The sequence below is a fragment of the Suncus etruscus genome, chromosome 18 (genome assembly GCF_024139225.1).
Source record: "Suncus etruscus isolate mSunEtr1 chromosome 18, mSunEtr1.pri.cur, whole genome shotgun sequence".
In the NCBI taxonomy this organism is placed as follows: Eukaryota; Metazoa; Chordata; class Mammalia; order Eulipotyphla; family Soricidae; genus Suncus; species Suncus etruscus.
Window position 1 is genome coordinate 39,360,707 of NC_064865.1, and position 17,310 is coordinate 39,378,016.

Here is a 17,310-nt window from a genome sequence, read left to right on the forward strand (position 1 = left end):
CTGGGCCTTATAGGGATGTGTCTCAGATCCTTGGAAAGGAGCAGTACCTTTATTGTCGGGTCTCCCAGTTCTGCACCTCTCTGTCCTGAGGGGCCAAGGAGGTTTGTCTCAGGGGGAGGCCCACTGTGACTCTAGACCCTGGGTCAGTGCCGTGCACTCAGTTGATGGGTTTGGGGTATCTGTTTTGTGGTACCCATGATACTAGGGGCCTCTCCCACAGTGCTTAGGGGAACCAGGGATGCCTGGGTGAAACAGGGGTCTCCTGTCTGCAGGGGGCACCGCTGCTCTCTGAACTGCCCCTGCTAAGTGGACAGACAGACCCTGCGGTCACCTCATTCCTTAGAGGTCCTTCCATCCCTTTGTTCCTGCTCTGAATTCAACACATTGGGGTGTGACCCCCTTCCCAACCTCGTACTGAAATCCCAGCTAAGAAAAGAGACCCTGGTGGTCCCCAGTTCTGGGTGCAAGCCCCCCACTCACCTCCTCACCCTCTGCCGCTCCCTGGTCTTCCCCACGCCACAATCAGCAGCCACTTTCCCAGCTTGGTAGGAGTAGAAAGGCTGCTGGGTGGGCAGCGCAGCCTCTGGGCTCTGCATCTCTGGGTAGATGAACAGCTGGCTGCCCCCCCCCCCAGCTGCCTGAGGGGGAATCTCAGAGATAGGTGAAAAAGGAGGGGGCCTCTCTCTGCCCCCCTCCGCATTCCTGCCTGACAGCCTGGCTGGTACCTGCCGCCACTGCTGTCCACCTTGTTTCAATCAACGAGGGGGCAGGGATGGGGCTGGATTGCTTGTCTGCACTTGGTGATGGGCCTGGGGGCTGGTTGCTCCGCTTCATGCTCCTGGGGCAGCGGCGCCTCATGGCCTCTCGACCCCCACTCCCCCGCGTGGGGGGCTCCTCCAGGCCCGTAACCCTGCTCCCCTCTCTTCCCCACAGAGACCTGCGCCGTGAACAATGGTGGCTGCGACAGTAAGTGCCACGATGCCGCCACGGGTGTGCACTGCAGCTGTCCCGTGGGCTTCATGCTGCAGCCAGACAGGAAGACCTGCAAAGGTAGGGCAGTAGAGGAGGGGGAAAGGATGGGGGGGGGGCCCTCCCTCCCCAAACTGCTCAGAGGACTAGGGAAGTTCCTCAGCTCCCATCCCTCCGCTTTCCCTCCTCAAAGAATCTGCAGATCCCAGGGCCCTTCATAAACTTGCCCTTGGGCTGGAGAAAAGATAGGACAGTGGTAGGGAGTTTGCCTTGCACGCTGCTGATCCAGGATGGAGCTGGGTTCAATTCCTGGCCTCCCATATGGTCCTCCGAACCTGCCAGGAGTGATTTCTGAGTGCAGAGCCAGGAGTAACCCCTGAGCGCGGCTGGGTGTGGCCCAAAAATCAAAATATAAAATAAAATGAAATAAATAAACCTGCCCTGACATGTGTCCCCAGGTGAAACCTATGTGTGCACAAGATGAGGTCACAGGTGTGTTCCATGACCTCTGGATCCACTTAGCACAGACCGTCTTAGGACACTAGTAGCACCAGACAAGGGAGCCGCTGGTTCTTTGGCTCTAAATGACCAGCGTGATGACAACTTGACTGTGCATGCAGGAAGCCCAGTTTCCTACCCGATGATGCCCAGAACCACACCCTCTTTTTCTGGCTGGGTGGGAAATGGCCCCTCCGCAATGCTGGGTGTGTCCCCCATGGCCACCACTATAAAGACCAAAGGACTAAGAGTCTGGAGCAGTGGCCAGAGCAGTGGCACAAGCTGTGGGGGATTTGCCTTGCACTCACTAACCTAGAACGGACCACGGTTCGATCCCTCAGTATCCCATATGGTCTCCTAAGCCAGGAGTGATTTCTGAGCACAGAGCCAGGAGTAACCCCTGAGAGTCACCAGGTGTGGCCCAAAAACCAAAAAAGGGGAGGGAGCTGGAGCAATAGGATAGCAGGTTTTTGCATGCTGTGTCTTTTTGTTGTTGTTGTTGTTTTTGGGCCACACCCGGCGGTGCTCAGAGGTTACTCCTGGCTGTCTGCTCAGAAATATCTCCTGGCAGGCTCGGGGGACCATATGGGACACCGGGATTCGAACCAACCACCTTTGGTCCTGGATCGGCTGCTTGCAAGGCAAACGCCGCTGTGCTATCTCTCCGGGCCCTTTTTTTTTTTTGCACTTGCACACAGCATATCTGGGCTTGATTCCTGGCAACCCATATGGTTCCTCCAAACCCTCCAGGAATGAACACAGAGCCAGTCCTGAGCACTGCTGGGTGTACTCCCCATAAATGAGAAGGAAAAGGGAGAGGAGGAAGGGAAGGAAAGAAGGAAAAGGAAAAGAACTGAGGCATGAGAGACAGAACAGGGGTTACGGTCCTGCCTTACATGTGGCCAAACAAGCTATAGCACCACATGGTCCCCCGCACTCTGCCGAACTGGTCCCCCAGCCCCCCACAATAGGAAGTAGATTGGTGTTGGCCTATGGTATGTCCTGTGTAGGGCTTGTGTAGATGCTGGGAGCAACACCAGTATGCAGGGAAATTCTGGGCTCTGTGAGGAGGTCACCCCCACATGGCTCCCACATCTTAAGTCCTGGCCATGGAGCTGGCCAGATCTGGGGTGTGGGTGGGAGTACTGTTTCCGGCTCCCACTGTGTCGTTGGCCTCTCTGGGAACAGGACCTGTTGGGGTGCAGGTCCGCAGGTTTGAGAGGTTCCTGCAGGGAAGGACAGGGACCAGCTAATCTAAGTGCTGTGGGCAGACACCAGAGTCGAGGTGAGCAGCACCCTATGCCCCCAGCCCAGCTCTCCTGGGTGCTGAAAGCTGCCGGGTCGAGTCTCCCCCCACACTCCACGCTCACTGTGGCCCCCTTTCCCGCTCCAAGGTCATGTAGTCTCCACATCCACGCCCAAGGCTTCTGTGGGAGGCTAGAAAGGAGGGATTAGAACTAATGACGCCCACCCCACCCCAATTTTGGAAGGGACCCACCCCAAGCAGCCTGGCCCAGAGGACAAAGCCCAGGCATCGTCCCCCAGCCCCTGGCCAGAAAGGTCACTAGTGACCACGGGTCCCTCCCAAGCAGGGGAGCAACCACGAGTGAGGAGAGGGTGAGGGCAGATCCTGTCCCCCATGGAACCCAGAGCCCCTCACACCCCTCCCCGTGTACTGCTTCCCAGACATCGATGAGTGTCGCCTCAACAACGGGGGCTGTGACCACATCTGCCGGAACACGGTGGGCAGCTTCGAGTGCAGCTGCCGCAAGGGATACAAGCTGCTTATCAATGAGCGGAGCTGCCAGGGTAAGTGGGGGGCCCTATAGGGGGGGCTGCATTGGGGTACAGAGGGCCTTGTCAGGGGTAGGGGCCATATTGAGGGGCAGGGGTCTTATGGGGGGCAGGACAAAATCGGGGCAGATGGGGGCCATGTCAGGGTTCAGGGGACCCATGCTGGGGTGCATGGGGGGCCACATCAGGTGGGTGGAGCTCATGTCAGGTTCAGGGGGCCACATTGGGTACAAAGGGGCTGTGTCAGGGCGCAAGGGGCCAAGTCAGGTACTGTGATGGGGTGCAGGAGGCGATGTCAGGGTGCACAGGGGCTGCACTGGGGTGCATTGGGTCTGTGTCAGAGTGCAGGCATGCCACATTGAGGTTCTAGGGCCATATTGGGGGTGTTTGGGGGCACATAGTGGGATGCTTTGGAGATAGAATATTTGGTCCCAGGGCCGAGTCCAAAGCCTCTGGATGGCGCCACTGATACAGCCTGCAAGCGCCCCCTCGTGGCCTTTCAGCCCCCCCAGGGCTCATGGTATACTGTGGGGGAGACCTCAGACCTTCTAGGCCAGGCCAGAGGGTCTCCTAAGCCCCAGTGCAAGGGGGAAGCACTGCAGAATGGTGGATGGGTGCCTAATTCAGACCCCCAGACTCAGGACTTCTACTGCCCCCACCATCTTGCAGACATCGACGAGTGCTCCTTCGACCGGACCTGTGACCATATGTGCATCAACACACCTGGCAGCTTCCAATGCGTGTGCCACCACGGCTACCTGCTCTACGGCCTTACCCACTGTGGGGGTGAGCGGCTGCCCCCCCCACCCCGCCTACCTTCCGCTGAGCCACATCTGTGTGTGTGGTGCTGACCCAGATGTGGTACTGAAATGGGGTGTCAGGCCACAGCCTGCATTAACCTCTCCCATTCTTGCCATGGTCCCGTTAGATGGGGACAGTGGACTCTGACCTGCTCTGCTCCTGGCTCCTGTCACTGGCCAGCATCCAGTGCCGAGGGAAGGAGTTTCTGGGTTTATGTTGAGCCCCTGAAATTCAAACCTAGTGATTCGAGCCCTTAAGGGTATGATGCAATAGTAGGGTGACTATATGAGCCTTGGATGCAATAAGGGTGTGTTTTCAGTCTTTTTCCATAAAGAAAGTTGATTTCCAGGGGAACAAGCGAGTCTTAATTTTTTTTTTTCCCTGAAAAGGAAGCAGAAGGCCAACTCGGTTTAGGAATCTCCCATTGCTGCCTGTTCTCGGGCATCTAACCTGCCCTTTTCCTGTGCCCCCAGATGTGGACGAGTGCAGCATCAACCGCGGAGGCTGCCGCTTTGGCTGCATCAACACCCCAGGCAGCTACCAGTGTACCTGCCCCGCAGGCCACGGCCGGCTGCACTGGAACGGCAAGGATTGCACAGGTTCGTGGCGCTCTCTGCCGGCTATGGCCGGCACTGCGGGTCCCGAAGGGTGATGCTCCAGGCCTGCTAGCTAGAGAAAGCTTTGAGTTGTGGCATGGAATTTCTCGGTGAATAAGCACTGCTTCAGCTTTCATGCACTATCAGAGTCAGCCAGGTGCGGGAGAGGGAGGCAGGAGAGCGTCCTCCCCCTCCTCAGGCCTCTCTCCTCCCTGCCTAGAGCCGGTGAAGTGTCAGGGCGGAGCTGGTGCCTTGAAAGCCATGCTCAGCTGCAGCCGCTCAGGCAAGAAGGACACCTGTGCTCTCTCCTGCCCGTCCCGAGCACGCTTCCTGCCAGGTACCTGTGGGTGGTAGGTACTAAGGGTGGGTGATGGGCAGTGAACTGGCTGTTGGGGCATCCCATCCCGGGTTTCTCTGCACATGAGGTGCTGGGAGGTGCATCTGGGGCTGACAACCCCTTTTTTCTCAGAGTCTGAGAATGGCTTCACCATGAGCTGTGGGACCCCCAGTCCTCGGGCGGCTGCGGCACGTGCAGGTCATGCTGGAAACAGCACGCATTCCGGCCACTGCCATGGTAAGCTGCCCTCACTCACCCCTATTGCATCTTTATGTTTGAAGTCTCTGGCCACTCCCTCTGCCCCACCTCTGATTCCTGGGGTGTCACCAATCCTGGGTGGGGGTGCCCTGCCCAGCTTCTCCAACACCCCCGAAGCACGAGGGGTGCTGAGCTTCTCCTGCCCCTCCAGAGGCCTCAGTGCTGGCCGTCAAACAGCGCGCCTCCTTCAAGGTCAAGGATGCCAAGTGCCGTCTGCACCTGCGCAACAAAGGCAAAACGGATGAGGCTGGCCGGACACAGGGCCCAGGTGTGCACGGGACCCCTTAAGCCTTTTCCCACCCCTATCTCCACACTGAGATGAGTCTTCAGAAACCCACGGTGTCCCATGAGCCTCTCTATGGTGGGAGAAGCAGCTGTAGGCACAAGGCCTGGGCAGCCCTGATGGTCTGCATGTCCTGGTTTGAGAATGAGGGGCAGAAGGTTCTTACTTTTTTATTTTGGTTTTTGGGCCACACTCGATGGCACTCATGGGTTACTCTTGGCTCTGCACTCAGAAATAGCTCCTGGCAGGTTTGGGGGACCGTATGGGATGCCAGAGATTGAACCTGGGTCCATCCTGGATCAGCAGCGTGCAAACGCCTTACCGCTATGCTATCGCTCTGGTCCCTGGAAGGTTCTTTGTGATTTGGAATGCCAGAAGACAGATCATGAGATGGGAGTGGGTAGGGGTGGAGGGAGGGAGCCCCAGGGTGACGAGGCCTCCCTGCTCCCCCCAGGTGGTGCTCCGTGCTCCGACTGCCAGGTGACCTTCATCCACCTCAAGTGTGACTCTTCTCGGAAGGGCAAAGGCCGCAGGGCCAGGACCCCTCCCGGCAAGGAGGTCACTCGGCTCACCCTAGAACTGGAGGCCGAGGTCAGAGCGGAAGAAACCACAGGTGGGACTGGGCTGGGGAGCACGGACAGAGGAAGGACAACCCCTGCCCCGTGCCAGGCACCCTCTGCAGGCACTGACATCCCTGCCCCATCTATCCTCCCTTCCTGCAGCTGGCTGCGGGCTGGGCTGCCTCCGGCAGCGGATGGAGCGGCGGCTGAAGGGCTCCCTGAAGATGCTGCGCAAGTCCATCAACCAGGACCGCTTCTTGCTACGCCTGGCCGGCCTTGACTATGAGCTGGCCCACAAGCCCGGCCTGGCCGCCGGCGAGCGCCCTGAGCTGGTGGAGGCCTGCCGGCCTGGACAGCACCGAGCCGGTGTCAAGTGTGGTAAGGGCGTCTGCTGGGTCCCAGGGATGCAGGGTGGGGTAGGGTGGGCCCAGCCGGGGCCTGGCTCCTGTAGTTCACCCCATGACTTTGATTGCACCCCTCAAATCACAAGGCAGCCAGCACCTTCCTGGCCCAATATCCTCCCATCTCTGGTCCCCGACTGACTGCCAGGACAGAGTGGGAGCCACTATTTCCCCTTACAGGGCTGTGCCTTCTGGCAGAGTTCTGTCTATACCCAAAGATTCTCTGGGAGAGAGTAGGGGAGCGGGCAAGGGAGCCCCAGGCCTGGGGGGTGGGCAGCAGGGGGTGGGGGGCTAGCACGGCCGACTCTCCCTCAGTCAGCTGCCCGCAGGGAACTTATTACCACGGCCAGACGGAGCAATGCGCGCCGTGCCCGGCGGGCACCTTCCAGGAGAGGGAAGGACAGCTGTCCTGCGACCTTTGCCCTGGAAGTGATGCCCACGGGCCTCTCGGAGCCACCAACGTCACCACGTGTGCAGGTGCCCTGGGAACAAACCATGCAGAGTGGGCTCGGGTGGGCAGGGGTCCCCCCAGGGCAGGCCCCGGCTCCTGTCCATGTCTGGCTGTGTCTAACCCCCTGTCCACGAGCTGGGCGCCCCCTGGGATGGCCGTTCCGTCAGAGCCGGGCCCTGGCTCGTTGCAGGTCAGTGCGCCCCAGGTTCCCACTCTGCTGATGGCTTCAAGCCCTGCCAGCCGTGTCCCCGAGGCTCCTACCAGCCCGAAGCCGGACGAACCCTCTGCTTCCCATGTGGGGGTGGCCTCACCACCAAGCACGAAGGGGCCGTCTCCTTCCAGGACTGTGACACCAAAGGTGAGAGGCCCCTCCCCAGTTCTCCCTAGTAGGGACTCAGCAGCCAGAGCACCCCCACCTCAGTTCCAGCTCACCCCCTCTGCAAGCTCCCCTCTGCCCCAGCCTTCCCAACGAGTTTCTGTCCTGCTTTGCCATCAGGCTCCGAGCCCGGCATAGTCTGTCTGTCGGATCTGTCTTTCCTTGGGCTCCAGGCCCTTCCCAACTCCTGTCTTTCCACACACACCCCTGCAGTCCAGTGCTCGCCAGGCCACTACTACAACACCAGCAGCCACCGCTGCATCCGCTGCGCCATGGGCTCCTACCAGCCCGACTTCCGCCAGAACTTCTGCACCCGGTGTCCCGGAAACACCAGCACCGACTTTGACGGCTCCACCAGCGTGGCCCAGTGCAAGAGTATGTGGCTGGCCAGGCTGCAGGCAAGGGGGTCGCGGAGCCCAGGGGGACAGGCAGAGGAAGCAAGGGAGGGGGAGAGCAGCAAGGAGCAGCAGGGTAGGGGGACCCTCCAGCTCCACATCTAGCCCCAGCCCAGGAGATCTCACAGCAGGGCCACTCCCTGGGATGTCAGCCACTGCTTGGGATGAGGGAGCAGCAGGATGGGGGAGGCGGACCCTGCACCTGGGAAGGTGAATGTCCACCCCAGAATTTGAGGCTCTCTTTGACCCCACACCCCACTAATATCTGTCTGTCTCTCTCTTTTTTTGTTTATTTTTCTGTCTCTTTTTCTCTCTCCTCTTCCTCTCCTCTCCTCTTCCTCTCCTCTCCTCTTCCTCTCCTCTCTTCTCCTCTTCTCTCCTCTTCCTCTCCTCTTCCTCTCCTCTTCCTCTCCTCTCCTCTCTTGTCTTCTCCTCTTCCTCTTCTCTTCCTCTCCTCTTCTTCTCCTCTCCTCTCCTCTTTCTCTCCTCTTCCTCTCTTCTCCTCTTCCTCTCCTCCTACTCTCCTCTCCTCTCCTCTCCTGTCTTCTCCTCTTCCTCTCCTCTTCCTCTCCTCTCCTCTTCCTCTCCTCTCCTGTCTTCTCCTCTTCCTCTCCTCTTCTCTCCTTTCCTCTTCCTCTCCTCTTCTCTCCTGTCTTCTCCTCTTCCTCTCCTCTCCTCTTCCTCTCCTCTTCCTCTTCCTCTCCTCTCCTCTTCCTCTCCTGTCTTCTCCTCTTCCTCTCCTCTCCCTCTCTCTCCTCTTCCTCTCCTCTTCCTCTCCTCTCCTGTCTTCTCCTCTTCCTCTCCTCTTCCTCTCCTCTCCTCTCCTTTCCTCTTCCTCTTCCTCTTCCTCTTCCTCTCCTCTCCTCTCCTCTCCTCCTCTCTCCTCTCCTCCTCTCTCCCCTACAGATCGCCAGTGTGGTGGGGAGTTGGGTGAGTTCACCGGCTATATCGAGTCCCCCAACTACCCAGGCAACTACCCAGCCGGCGTGGAATGTGTCTGGAACATCAACCCTCCGCCCAAGCGCAAGATCCTGATCGTGGTCCCCGAGATCTTCCTGCCCTCTGAGGACGAGTGTGGGGATGTCCTGGTCATGAGGAAGAACTGTGGGTGGCTGCAGGGCTGGGCTGGGCTGGGCTGGGCTGGGCTGGGCTGGCGGGGCTGGGGAAAAACTGGAGGAACAGGGGCCATGAGTCCAAGTGTGTGTGCGTGTGATTGCAAATATGCATACAAGCATGCATTGTGTGAATGCGGTGTGTGTCTATGATGTGAGTATAGGTGCATACAGGTATGTGTGTGTAAGCCTACGTGAGTTAGGAGCTTGCGTGCGAGCGCAGACATACATGTATTCATGCATGAGTACATCCATGTGAGTTGTATAATAAATCCAAGCATGTACATGTAAGTACAAGCATGCATGCTTTCTAGTGTCTGCATGCATGAGCAGGAACATGCATTAAAGCGTGTGTGCACGTGTATGCAAGTGAGTGGATGCTTACATCTCGGGAGGAGAGAAGCTCACAGAGGAATGCAGCAGGAGGGACGCTGGCTCTGTGGGGTACAAAGAGGGGTACCCGTGGGTGTCGGCCAGAAACTCCAGTGTGCTACATGCCTCCCTGTCCTGTTGGATCATTTCAGCAGGCCAGTCTCTAATGTCACGTTTCTTACCCACTGAGAATGCCCAGCTGTCAGGGGAGCTGGAGGCTAAAGGGGGGGGTTAGGTGGGTCCCAGGGGCAGGGAAGGTCTATGGGGTAACTCTGCCCCTCCCAGCCCCATAGCAGTCAGCCCGCCACCCTCACCCTCCTCTTGCCCTCTCAGCCTCGCCATCCTCCATCACCACCTATGAGACGTGCCAAACCTACGAACGCCCCATCGCCTTCACCGCACGTTCCCGCAAGCTCTGGATCAACTTCAAGACAAGCGAAGCCAACAGTGCCCGTGGCTTCCAGATCCCCTACGTGACTTATGATGGTGAGCCCCGGGTCGCTGGGGAGGTTGAAAAGCAAGGGGTGCCCAGGGAGGGAGCAGAGGCTGCAGAAACAGCACTAGCCACCCCCTGAATGCCTTCCCTGGGGACCCCACAGAGGACTACGAACAGCTGGTGGAGGACATCGTGAGAGATGGCCGGCTCTATGCCTCAGAGAACCACCAGGAGATCTTAAAGGTGAGTGCAGAGTGATGGCAGTGAGGATGGGAGGCAGGTAAGGAGCAAGTAGCCAGGCTCTGGTCGTGTGCCTCGGACACAAGTGGGTATATTTGACTGATGCATACAGTCCTATTTGAAGCTGGCAATTGGTGGTTCCCATTTGACTTCAGGCAAAGGGGTTGAGGAGGCTGGAAAAGGCAGGCAGGTGGGGAAGCCAAGACCTGAGGAATGATAGGAACTGCCCAGTGGCAAACCAGGTTTGGCACCCAGGCCCTCTGACTGCAAGGGTCCCCCGCCCACCAACACTCTCGAAGAAATGAGGACATGAAACCTCCCCTCGTTCCTCTGTCCAGAAAACAGGAGGTCGAGAGAGACTTGGGCATAAGGGCCTGCCTGCCCTGGCTCCCTCCTCAGCTCCCTTGGAGAAACAACAGAACATCCTTGCACTTCCCAGAGTCAAGGCCTTGTAGACCTCTCTTTATTTATTTTCTTTTTTGAGTGTCATACCAGTGCTCAGGGGCTGCTCCTGGTTCTGCACTCAGAAATCACTCTTGGTGGTCAATACTGTTGGTGAAAATGGCTCTAATTCGCTGTCACTATGTGCCTGAAATACAACTGTGAAAGACTTGTAATTCACATTGGTCTCAATAAAAAAAAAAAAGAAAGAAAGAAAAAGAAAAAATAAATCTCTCTGGCAGGCTTAGGGGACCCTATGGAATGCCAGGGATTGAATCTGGGTTGGCCACATGCAAGGCAAATGCCCTACCCACTGTGTTATCGCTCTAACCCCAAGATTTCTTTTAAAGGAATATTAAAATTGAGGCACTTGGATCGAGGGATGCTAGTTTAGGAATCCATAGTTAAGAAATTAGTTCTGGGGCCGGAGAGATAGCATGGAGGTAAGGTGTTTGCCTTTCATGCAGAAGGTCATTGGTTCGAATCCCTGCATCCCAAATAGTCCCCCAAGCCTGCCAGGAGTGGTTTCTGAGCATGGAGCCAGGACTTACCCATGAGTGCTGCTGGGTGTGACCCAAAAACCAAAAAAATAAAAACAACAACAAAAAGAAATTAGTTCTGGGTGCCAGAGAGATAGTACAGAGGGTAAAGCATTTATTTGCCTTGCACACTACTGACCTAGGTTCCACCCCCAGTTTTGTATATCACTAGAAGTGATTCCCAACCGCAAAGCCAAGAGTAACTCTTGAGTATCGCTGGGTGTGATTCATCCCACCCCAGAGGAAAATAAAAGTGATTTTAGGCTGAATGATAGGATGCTTGCCTTGTACATGACCAACCCAGGTTCAAAACCCAGCACCCTATACATATGGTCCCACAAGCCAGCCAGGAGTGGTCTCTGAGCACAGATTCAGCAGTGGTGAGTCCTGAGTACCTCCAGGTATGGCAGAAAAGGAAAGGAAAGGGAAGGTGAGGGGAAGGGGAAGGAGAAGAAGAAGGAAGGGAAGGAAAGGGAAGGTGAGGGGAAGGGGAAGGAGAAGAAGAAGGAAGGGAAGGGAAGGGAAGGGAGGGGGAGGTTAAGGAAAAGAAAAGAACAGAAAAGAAAGGCGAGGCTGAAGTAGTAGCATAAGCTGTAGGACATTTGCCTTGCACACGCTGACCTAGGATGGACCACTGTTCTATCCCCCTGCGTCCCATATGGTCCCCCAAACCAAGAGCGCTTTCTGAGTGCATAGCCAGAAGTAACTCCTGAGCACCATAATATGCTTTATAACCTATTAATAATGCAAAAGGTCATTAAATTTTATCAATTAACAGTAATAAAGATGAACAACTTTAACAACTAATATAATATATTGGCATAGAATTGCAACCAAATGACAAAAATCTAGAGCTTAGAAAGTACAAAGAATTTAATTTTAGATGCCAGAAAGATGGTACAGGGGGTAAGTCACCTTCCTTGCATTCAATCTACCCCAGTTCTATCCTTCCCGCTCTTTATGATCTCTTGGGAACTTCCACGATTGAACCTTGAGCACAGAACCTGGAGTGAGCCCTGAGCACAACCAAGTGTGGGCCCCAATGCCCCCCCAAGAGAATTTCACGAATGACCTTTCAACTTTGGGGTTATGTGTATGCACCTGTGTTGGTTGTTGTGGCCACATTAAACAATGTTATAGGTTACTGTTGGCTTGATGCTCAGGGTGCCATGTGATGCCAGAGATGGAATCTGGGCTTCCTGAATACGCAGCAAACATTCATCCCTTTGAGCCATCTCTCAGCCCTTCTCACCTTGTTTTAAAAATCTAAACCCTTGGGGCCGGAGAGATAGCATGGAGGTAAGGCGTTTGCCTCACAATCAGAAGGGTGGTGGTTCAAATCCCGGCGTCCCATATGGTCCCCCCGAGCCTGCCAGGAGCGATTTCTGAGTGTAGAGCCAGGAGTAACCCCTGAGTACTGCCGGGTGTGACCCAAAAACCAAACAAAAACAAAAACAAAAACAAAAATCTAAACCCTTATTTTAGTGTGGTATTTGGTGTGGGGGCACTGCACTCAGAAATCGCTCCTGGGGGGCCGAAGAGATAGCATGGAGGTAGGACATTTGCCTTGCATGCTGAAGGACAGCAGTTCAAATCCCAGCATCCCATAGGTCCCCGAGTCTGCCATGAGCAATTTCTGAGCGTAGAGCCAGGAATAGCCCTGAGCACCACCAGGTGTGACCAAAAAAACAAAACAAAACAAAACAAAATTAAAAAATCTCCTAATGCTAAGAAAGAGCATTTGTCCAGGAGTTCAAGCTGAGTCCTGATGCTTGTTTGGAACTGGGGTAGGCACCTGGTAAGTTCTGGGCCCAGGTGGGTTTCTCAGGCCAAAGAGTGGGGAATCTCAGGCTGTGGGCAGGACTCTCAGGCCAAGGCATGGGGCTACCAGCCTCTCAGTGGGACTCTCCTGCTGTGTGGGGGTTTCTGCTGTAATGAGGTTCTCAGGCTGGGGGCAGGGCCACCCTATAGACCAAGTGACATGTTCCACTTAGTGTTCAGGGGCCAGAGCAGAATGGAAAGTTCACATTGGTGTCTCTGTTAGTCATCCTGGGGCATCTGATATTCCTCTTTTCTTTTTCTTTTTTTTCTTTTTGGATTTTGGGCCACACTTGGTGACACTTAGGGGTTACTCCTATCTACGTGCTCACAAATTGCTCCTGGCTTGAGATACCATATGGAACACATGGGGATCGAACCGTGGTCGGTCCTGGGTCAGCTGCGTGCAAGGCAAACGCCCTACTGCTGCGCCACTGCTGTGGCCCCTCATATTCCTCTTTTCTACCCTGCCGCTGGCTAACACTGCCCTCCCCCAACCTCATCCTCCACAGGACAAGAAGCTCATCAAGGCCTTCTTTGAGGTGCTGGCCCACCCCCAGAACTACTTCAAGTACACAGAGAAACACAAGGAAATGCTGCCCAAGTCCTTCATCAAGCTGCTCCGGTCCAAAGTTTCCAGCTTCCTGAGGCCCTACAAATAGTGCCGTTCAACCCTCAACCCAGGTTTTAAAGCCCCCACACGCCTTAGCCCTCAGAGCCAGCAACCCCAGCCTCAGGCCCAGAGCCCTCTTGTCTCTCTTTCTAGAGAGAAAAGTATCTGTCTGTCCACCGGGTCCTCTCCCTCAGGGTCCTACGAACCCCTTGTCCTTGTCTATCTGTCTGTCTGTCTGTCTTATCCCTCTCTTTTGTTTCCTATTTTCCCTGGAAAAGCCATTCAGCACAGGCTCTGTTCCCTCACCAGCTCGAACCCTGGGCCTCATCAGCTTGGAAGGTGCTAGAGGCCCACAGAGGAAAGGGGGTCCAGTGGGGGAACAGGGAGAGGAAATGGGGCTTCTGCCCTTTGAGGGTTGTGCCTTGTTAGTCGGGAGGCTGAATGTACCCTGGCAGGCCTACCCAGGGTGACTCTGCCCACTGTGCAGCTCTGCCATAAAGGTCTCTGACCCCAGACTCGCTGCCAGCACATGTGGGAGCCTTGATCTGCCTCCCACGGCCAGCTTTTTCTCCTCTATCCAGCTCTTCTCTTCCCCCTCCCCCAGATCTAATGGGGGTGTCTTCCCATGGGGCTTACAAAGGCTCACACCCCTGGACTAGTGGGGCACCGGCCAGATGAGGAAGAACAACGGATCAGGCTCTGTTAAACTCAGCCCTGGGAAGAGACGCTAAGTTTGCAGAATGGAATCCAGGTCTTCAAGTATCACGGAAAGAGGAAGGCAAAGAAGCAGAGAAGAAAGATGTATCCTCTGAAGCCTGTACTATAGAACAGTGGGAAGCCAGCCTCGAACACCTTACCTGTCGCCCCTGGCCCAGCCAGTCCCTCAACCCCTCCACCCAAGTGCTCCCTGGGGGAGCACCCCTGCCCTTGCCCGGCATTGCCCTTCAGGAAACGAGGCTGCTAACCAGACACTAGCCTGGGCCCTTCCCCAGACTTTTTCCCCTTGTCACCCCAGACGGCTCTGGGGGGGCTTCACCAAAGAGGACCCCACCGCTCTGCAGCCAGCCCAGAGCCACCTACCTCGGGCCCGAACTTTTGGGGAGCGAGGTGCATGCACTCAGCAAGCCTCCTGCCCAGCCCGTCCACCGCTAAAAAGTGCAATCAAGTTGGAGTCTGTCTGTGTTGTCCGGAGGGAAGGATCGTGTTTTCTGGTTTGGGTTTTGTTTTTAATTTCCTTTTGCTCTGTCAAAGCAATCCTATTTATAGCTGCCCCCCAAGAGAAGAGTGTGTTCAGTGTGGAAGAGACGGTTTTGAATCTCCAAAACCTGGAAGGCTGGAGAATTGGATGCGACTCTAGCCCCCCACTGCCCCTGCCCACTAGTGCTCCTCCAAACCCAGAAAGCTCACAGCAAAGACACCTGGTGTGTAGGACTTGCATTCTGGGCATTCAGAGGAGCAGGCAAGAAAGGGATCTGTGTTTGCTAACCCTGTCCTGCCAGCCTTACGCCTCCCCGTGGATCCAGCCTGGACCTCACAATTGCAGAGGCCAATGGGGTTGATTAGTACCTCTTCACCTCAAGTAAGGAGAGCGTCCATCTCTCCCTGCTCACATCCTGTGTTCTCCTGCGGTACAGATGGAGGAAGAACAGAACAAAGACGATGGGTTGATTTAAGGGCCTCCAGGCCAGAGACTGTGGGAATCAAGAACAGAACAGTTACCCAGGCCCAAAGTTGTTTTGCCTTGGCCAATCTGCCAACCCCTGCCTGTCTGCTCCGCCTTCAAGAACTTGACTTCAAGCCTAGCTTTCTCAGCTGCTGCTTTTCAGAAGGAAGAAGACTCCAGTCCATGAACAAACCCAGATTCTGCAAAGACTCCACCCTCCATTTAACTGCTGCCCAGAAAATTATTTTCCGTTTTCCTACTAGTTTTCCCCAAAGCTGTAGTCCTAGTAAACCAAAGGCTCACCGTTGATTCCTAGGGTTTCTTTTTGAGTCTGTCCTAGGTTACTGGTCCATCTCCCACTCCCTTGACTTCCTCCCCAGGTGACTCAACTCTAAAGAGTCTGACATCCTTCCAACCAATCAGGAGTCTCCAGCCAAAACAGCTTAGATCGTAGGTGATCAGTGCTGGCTCCCATGACATCCATTAGTCATTGTGTTGGCCCTTGGCGGTGGGTATCTGCCTGCCTTTGCTTCTGTGGGTCAACACACACACACACACACACACACACACACACACACACACACACACACACTCTCTCTTCAGAAAAACGAAAGAACTGCTTTCAGGTAAAGAAATGGTCATTGAATACAACTTTGTATTTGATCTACTCTGGCCATCTTAATTCCCCTCCAGAAGCGAGGGTGACTTTGTGGTTACTGGCTCTCTCTGCGCCATTTTGTGTCTTTCATGGAAAGCCAAGTAGAATACTTCCTGACTAATACCAGTGGGGCAATCTGACTTCTCTTTATTCTTTCTACCCCTTCTCCACCTCACATAAACACATAGTCACACTTCCTATATTTCATAGTTTCTGGAACCTGCAGTTAATCTTTACAATACAAAGAGTACAGACCACTAAATCCTTTGAAGTGATGTCAAGACAAAATGGTGTGTGTGTCTGTGTGTGTGTGTGGTGCCAGGGATCACACACAGAACCTTACACATGTGGGGCACAGGCTCAACATGGAGTCAGTTCCCTAGTCCAAGACAAATTTGAATGAGCAGGTGAAGACCTGCCCAATGCCCACCAGGTTTAACTGCATCCAAGTTGGGATAAGAACCAAGCAATGATGCTGCTGCTACACCTCTGGAGGAAGTGGGCCCTGGGCATCAAATCAGGGATTAAGTGGACTCAGTGAGGAGTCAACACTCAGGGACTCTCTAGGCCTCTGGAGGTGAGACAGCAAGAAGGGTGTTTACCTTTGACCGTGTGGGTCCAAGGAAAGATGGTGTCAGTGGGTGCTCTTGAGGAACCAGCCCAGAGACCTCTGTCAGATGTGCTGCTTTCAGGACACAGTGATGCCTGTTTGTCTACAAGGCCAGCAGTGATCGGAGTCTGGGATCAGGGAGTCATTTGTGCAAGTGCTTTGAGTCTAACCAACAGATACCAGAAAGGCACTTACTTCCTCTGTAGTGTGACAACTCCTCGACTCCTAGACCTCTCTTGCCCTATTAGTAGGCCAGGCCCATCCCCTAAGATTGAGAGACTAAAGAATCAAGAGAAAACTAACCAGATCCTGAACTTGAGCTACCGTAACCCCACGCGTACACATCCCCAAGGCTGAGATTTTACTCTGACTGCTCTGATTTGCCCAGAGATGGTAGAGACTCAGATTTCTCCCCCCCCCCCCCGAAAGATTAGTAATCTATAATCCTGGTCTTTGGTACCAAGGATTTTTTTTCTTCTCCCCTAGTAGAGATATGTTTTCTGTATTGCAACAGCCGACAATTCTGGAATGGATCAATTAGGAAGTCATCTCTCTCAGACTGCCAGAAAATGATATCAGGTCTTCAAACTCTTGCATTTGCTGCTTTTCACTCTGATTTAACAGGCTCAAAGTAGGGAAAGGGAGAAGAGTACCAAGGACCATAAGCAGAAAAGAATGATAACCTACTTGACTTCTTTATTACTGCCCTAAGAGAAAAACAAACAAACCTGGAAGCAAAGGAAGATATCTTTAAATCTGACCTGTCTCAAAGGTAGTACACTTTGTCCTTGAGCAAGTCCATGGCCTTGTAAGAAACTATTTGATGAGATCGACCAGAATCCCCAGTATGTTACTTATTTTCTAGACAACACAGATTGGAGCAGTTTGGACAAGTGGAAAACTTGATTCTGTGTGAATTGAACTGAAGTTTCAGAGACTAATCATAACCAGGTGGGAGGCTTGTCTTTTTTTTTTTGTCTAATACAGAAGAAATCTCAAAATATTGTATTTATATCTGCCTTCCACTGCTGCCAACATAGAAAGCATCTCCTACACAATCACAATAAACAGTAAATGATGCGGTTCATA

The 17,310-nt window shown here is 54.5% G+C and overlaps 1 protein-coding gene across 1 annotated transcript in view; it reads left to right on the forward strand.

Annotated features, from left to right (window-relative positions):
- Window positions 1–13,546, forward strand: part of SCUBE3 (signal peptide, CUB domain and EGF like domain containing 3) — a 29,696-nt gene extending 16,150 nt beyond the window's left edge. Inside the window, exons 8-23 of the mRNA XM_049764798.1 lie at window positions 934–1,050; window positions 3,154–3,276; window positions 3,931–4,047; window positions 4,536–4,661; window positions 4,879–4,995; window positions 5,128–5,232; window positions 5,405–5,521; window positions 5,991–6,149; window positions 6,259–6,474; window positions 6,813–6,974; window positions 7,139–7,306; window positions 7,538–7,699; window positions 8,626–8,823; window positions 9,537–9,689; window positions 9,803–9,882; window positions 13,190–13,546. Of these exons, the coding sequence (XP_049620755.1) occupies window positions 934–1,050; window positions 3,154–3,276; window positions 3,931–4,047; window positions 4,536–4,661; window positions 4,879–4,995; window positions 5,128–5,232; window positions 5,405–5,521; window positions 5,991–6,149; window positions 6,259–6,474; window positions 6,813–6,974; window positions 7,139–7,306; window positions 7,538–7,699; window positions 8,626–8,823; window positions 9,537–9,689; window positions 9,803–9,882; window positions 13,190–13,339 (2,270 nt within the window). The 3' untranslated portion in view covers window positions 13,340–13,546. The remainder of the gene's footprint in view (window positions 1–933; window positions 1,051–3,153; window positions 3,277–3,930; window positions 4,048–4,535; window positions 4,662–4,878; window positions 4,996–5,127; window positions 5,233–5,404; window positions 5,522–5,990; window positions 6,150–6,258; window positions 6,475–6,812; window positions 6,975–7,138; window positions 7,307–7,537; window positions 7,700–8,625; window positions 8,824–9,536; window positions 9,690–9,802; window positions 9,883–13,189) is intronic.
- The last annotated feature ends 3,764 nt before the right edge of the window (window positions 13,547–17,310 follow it).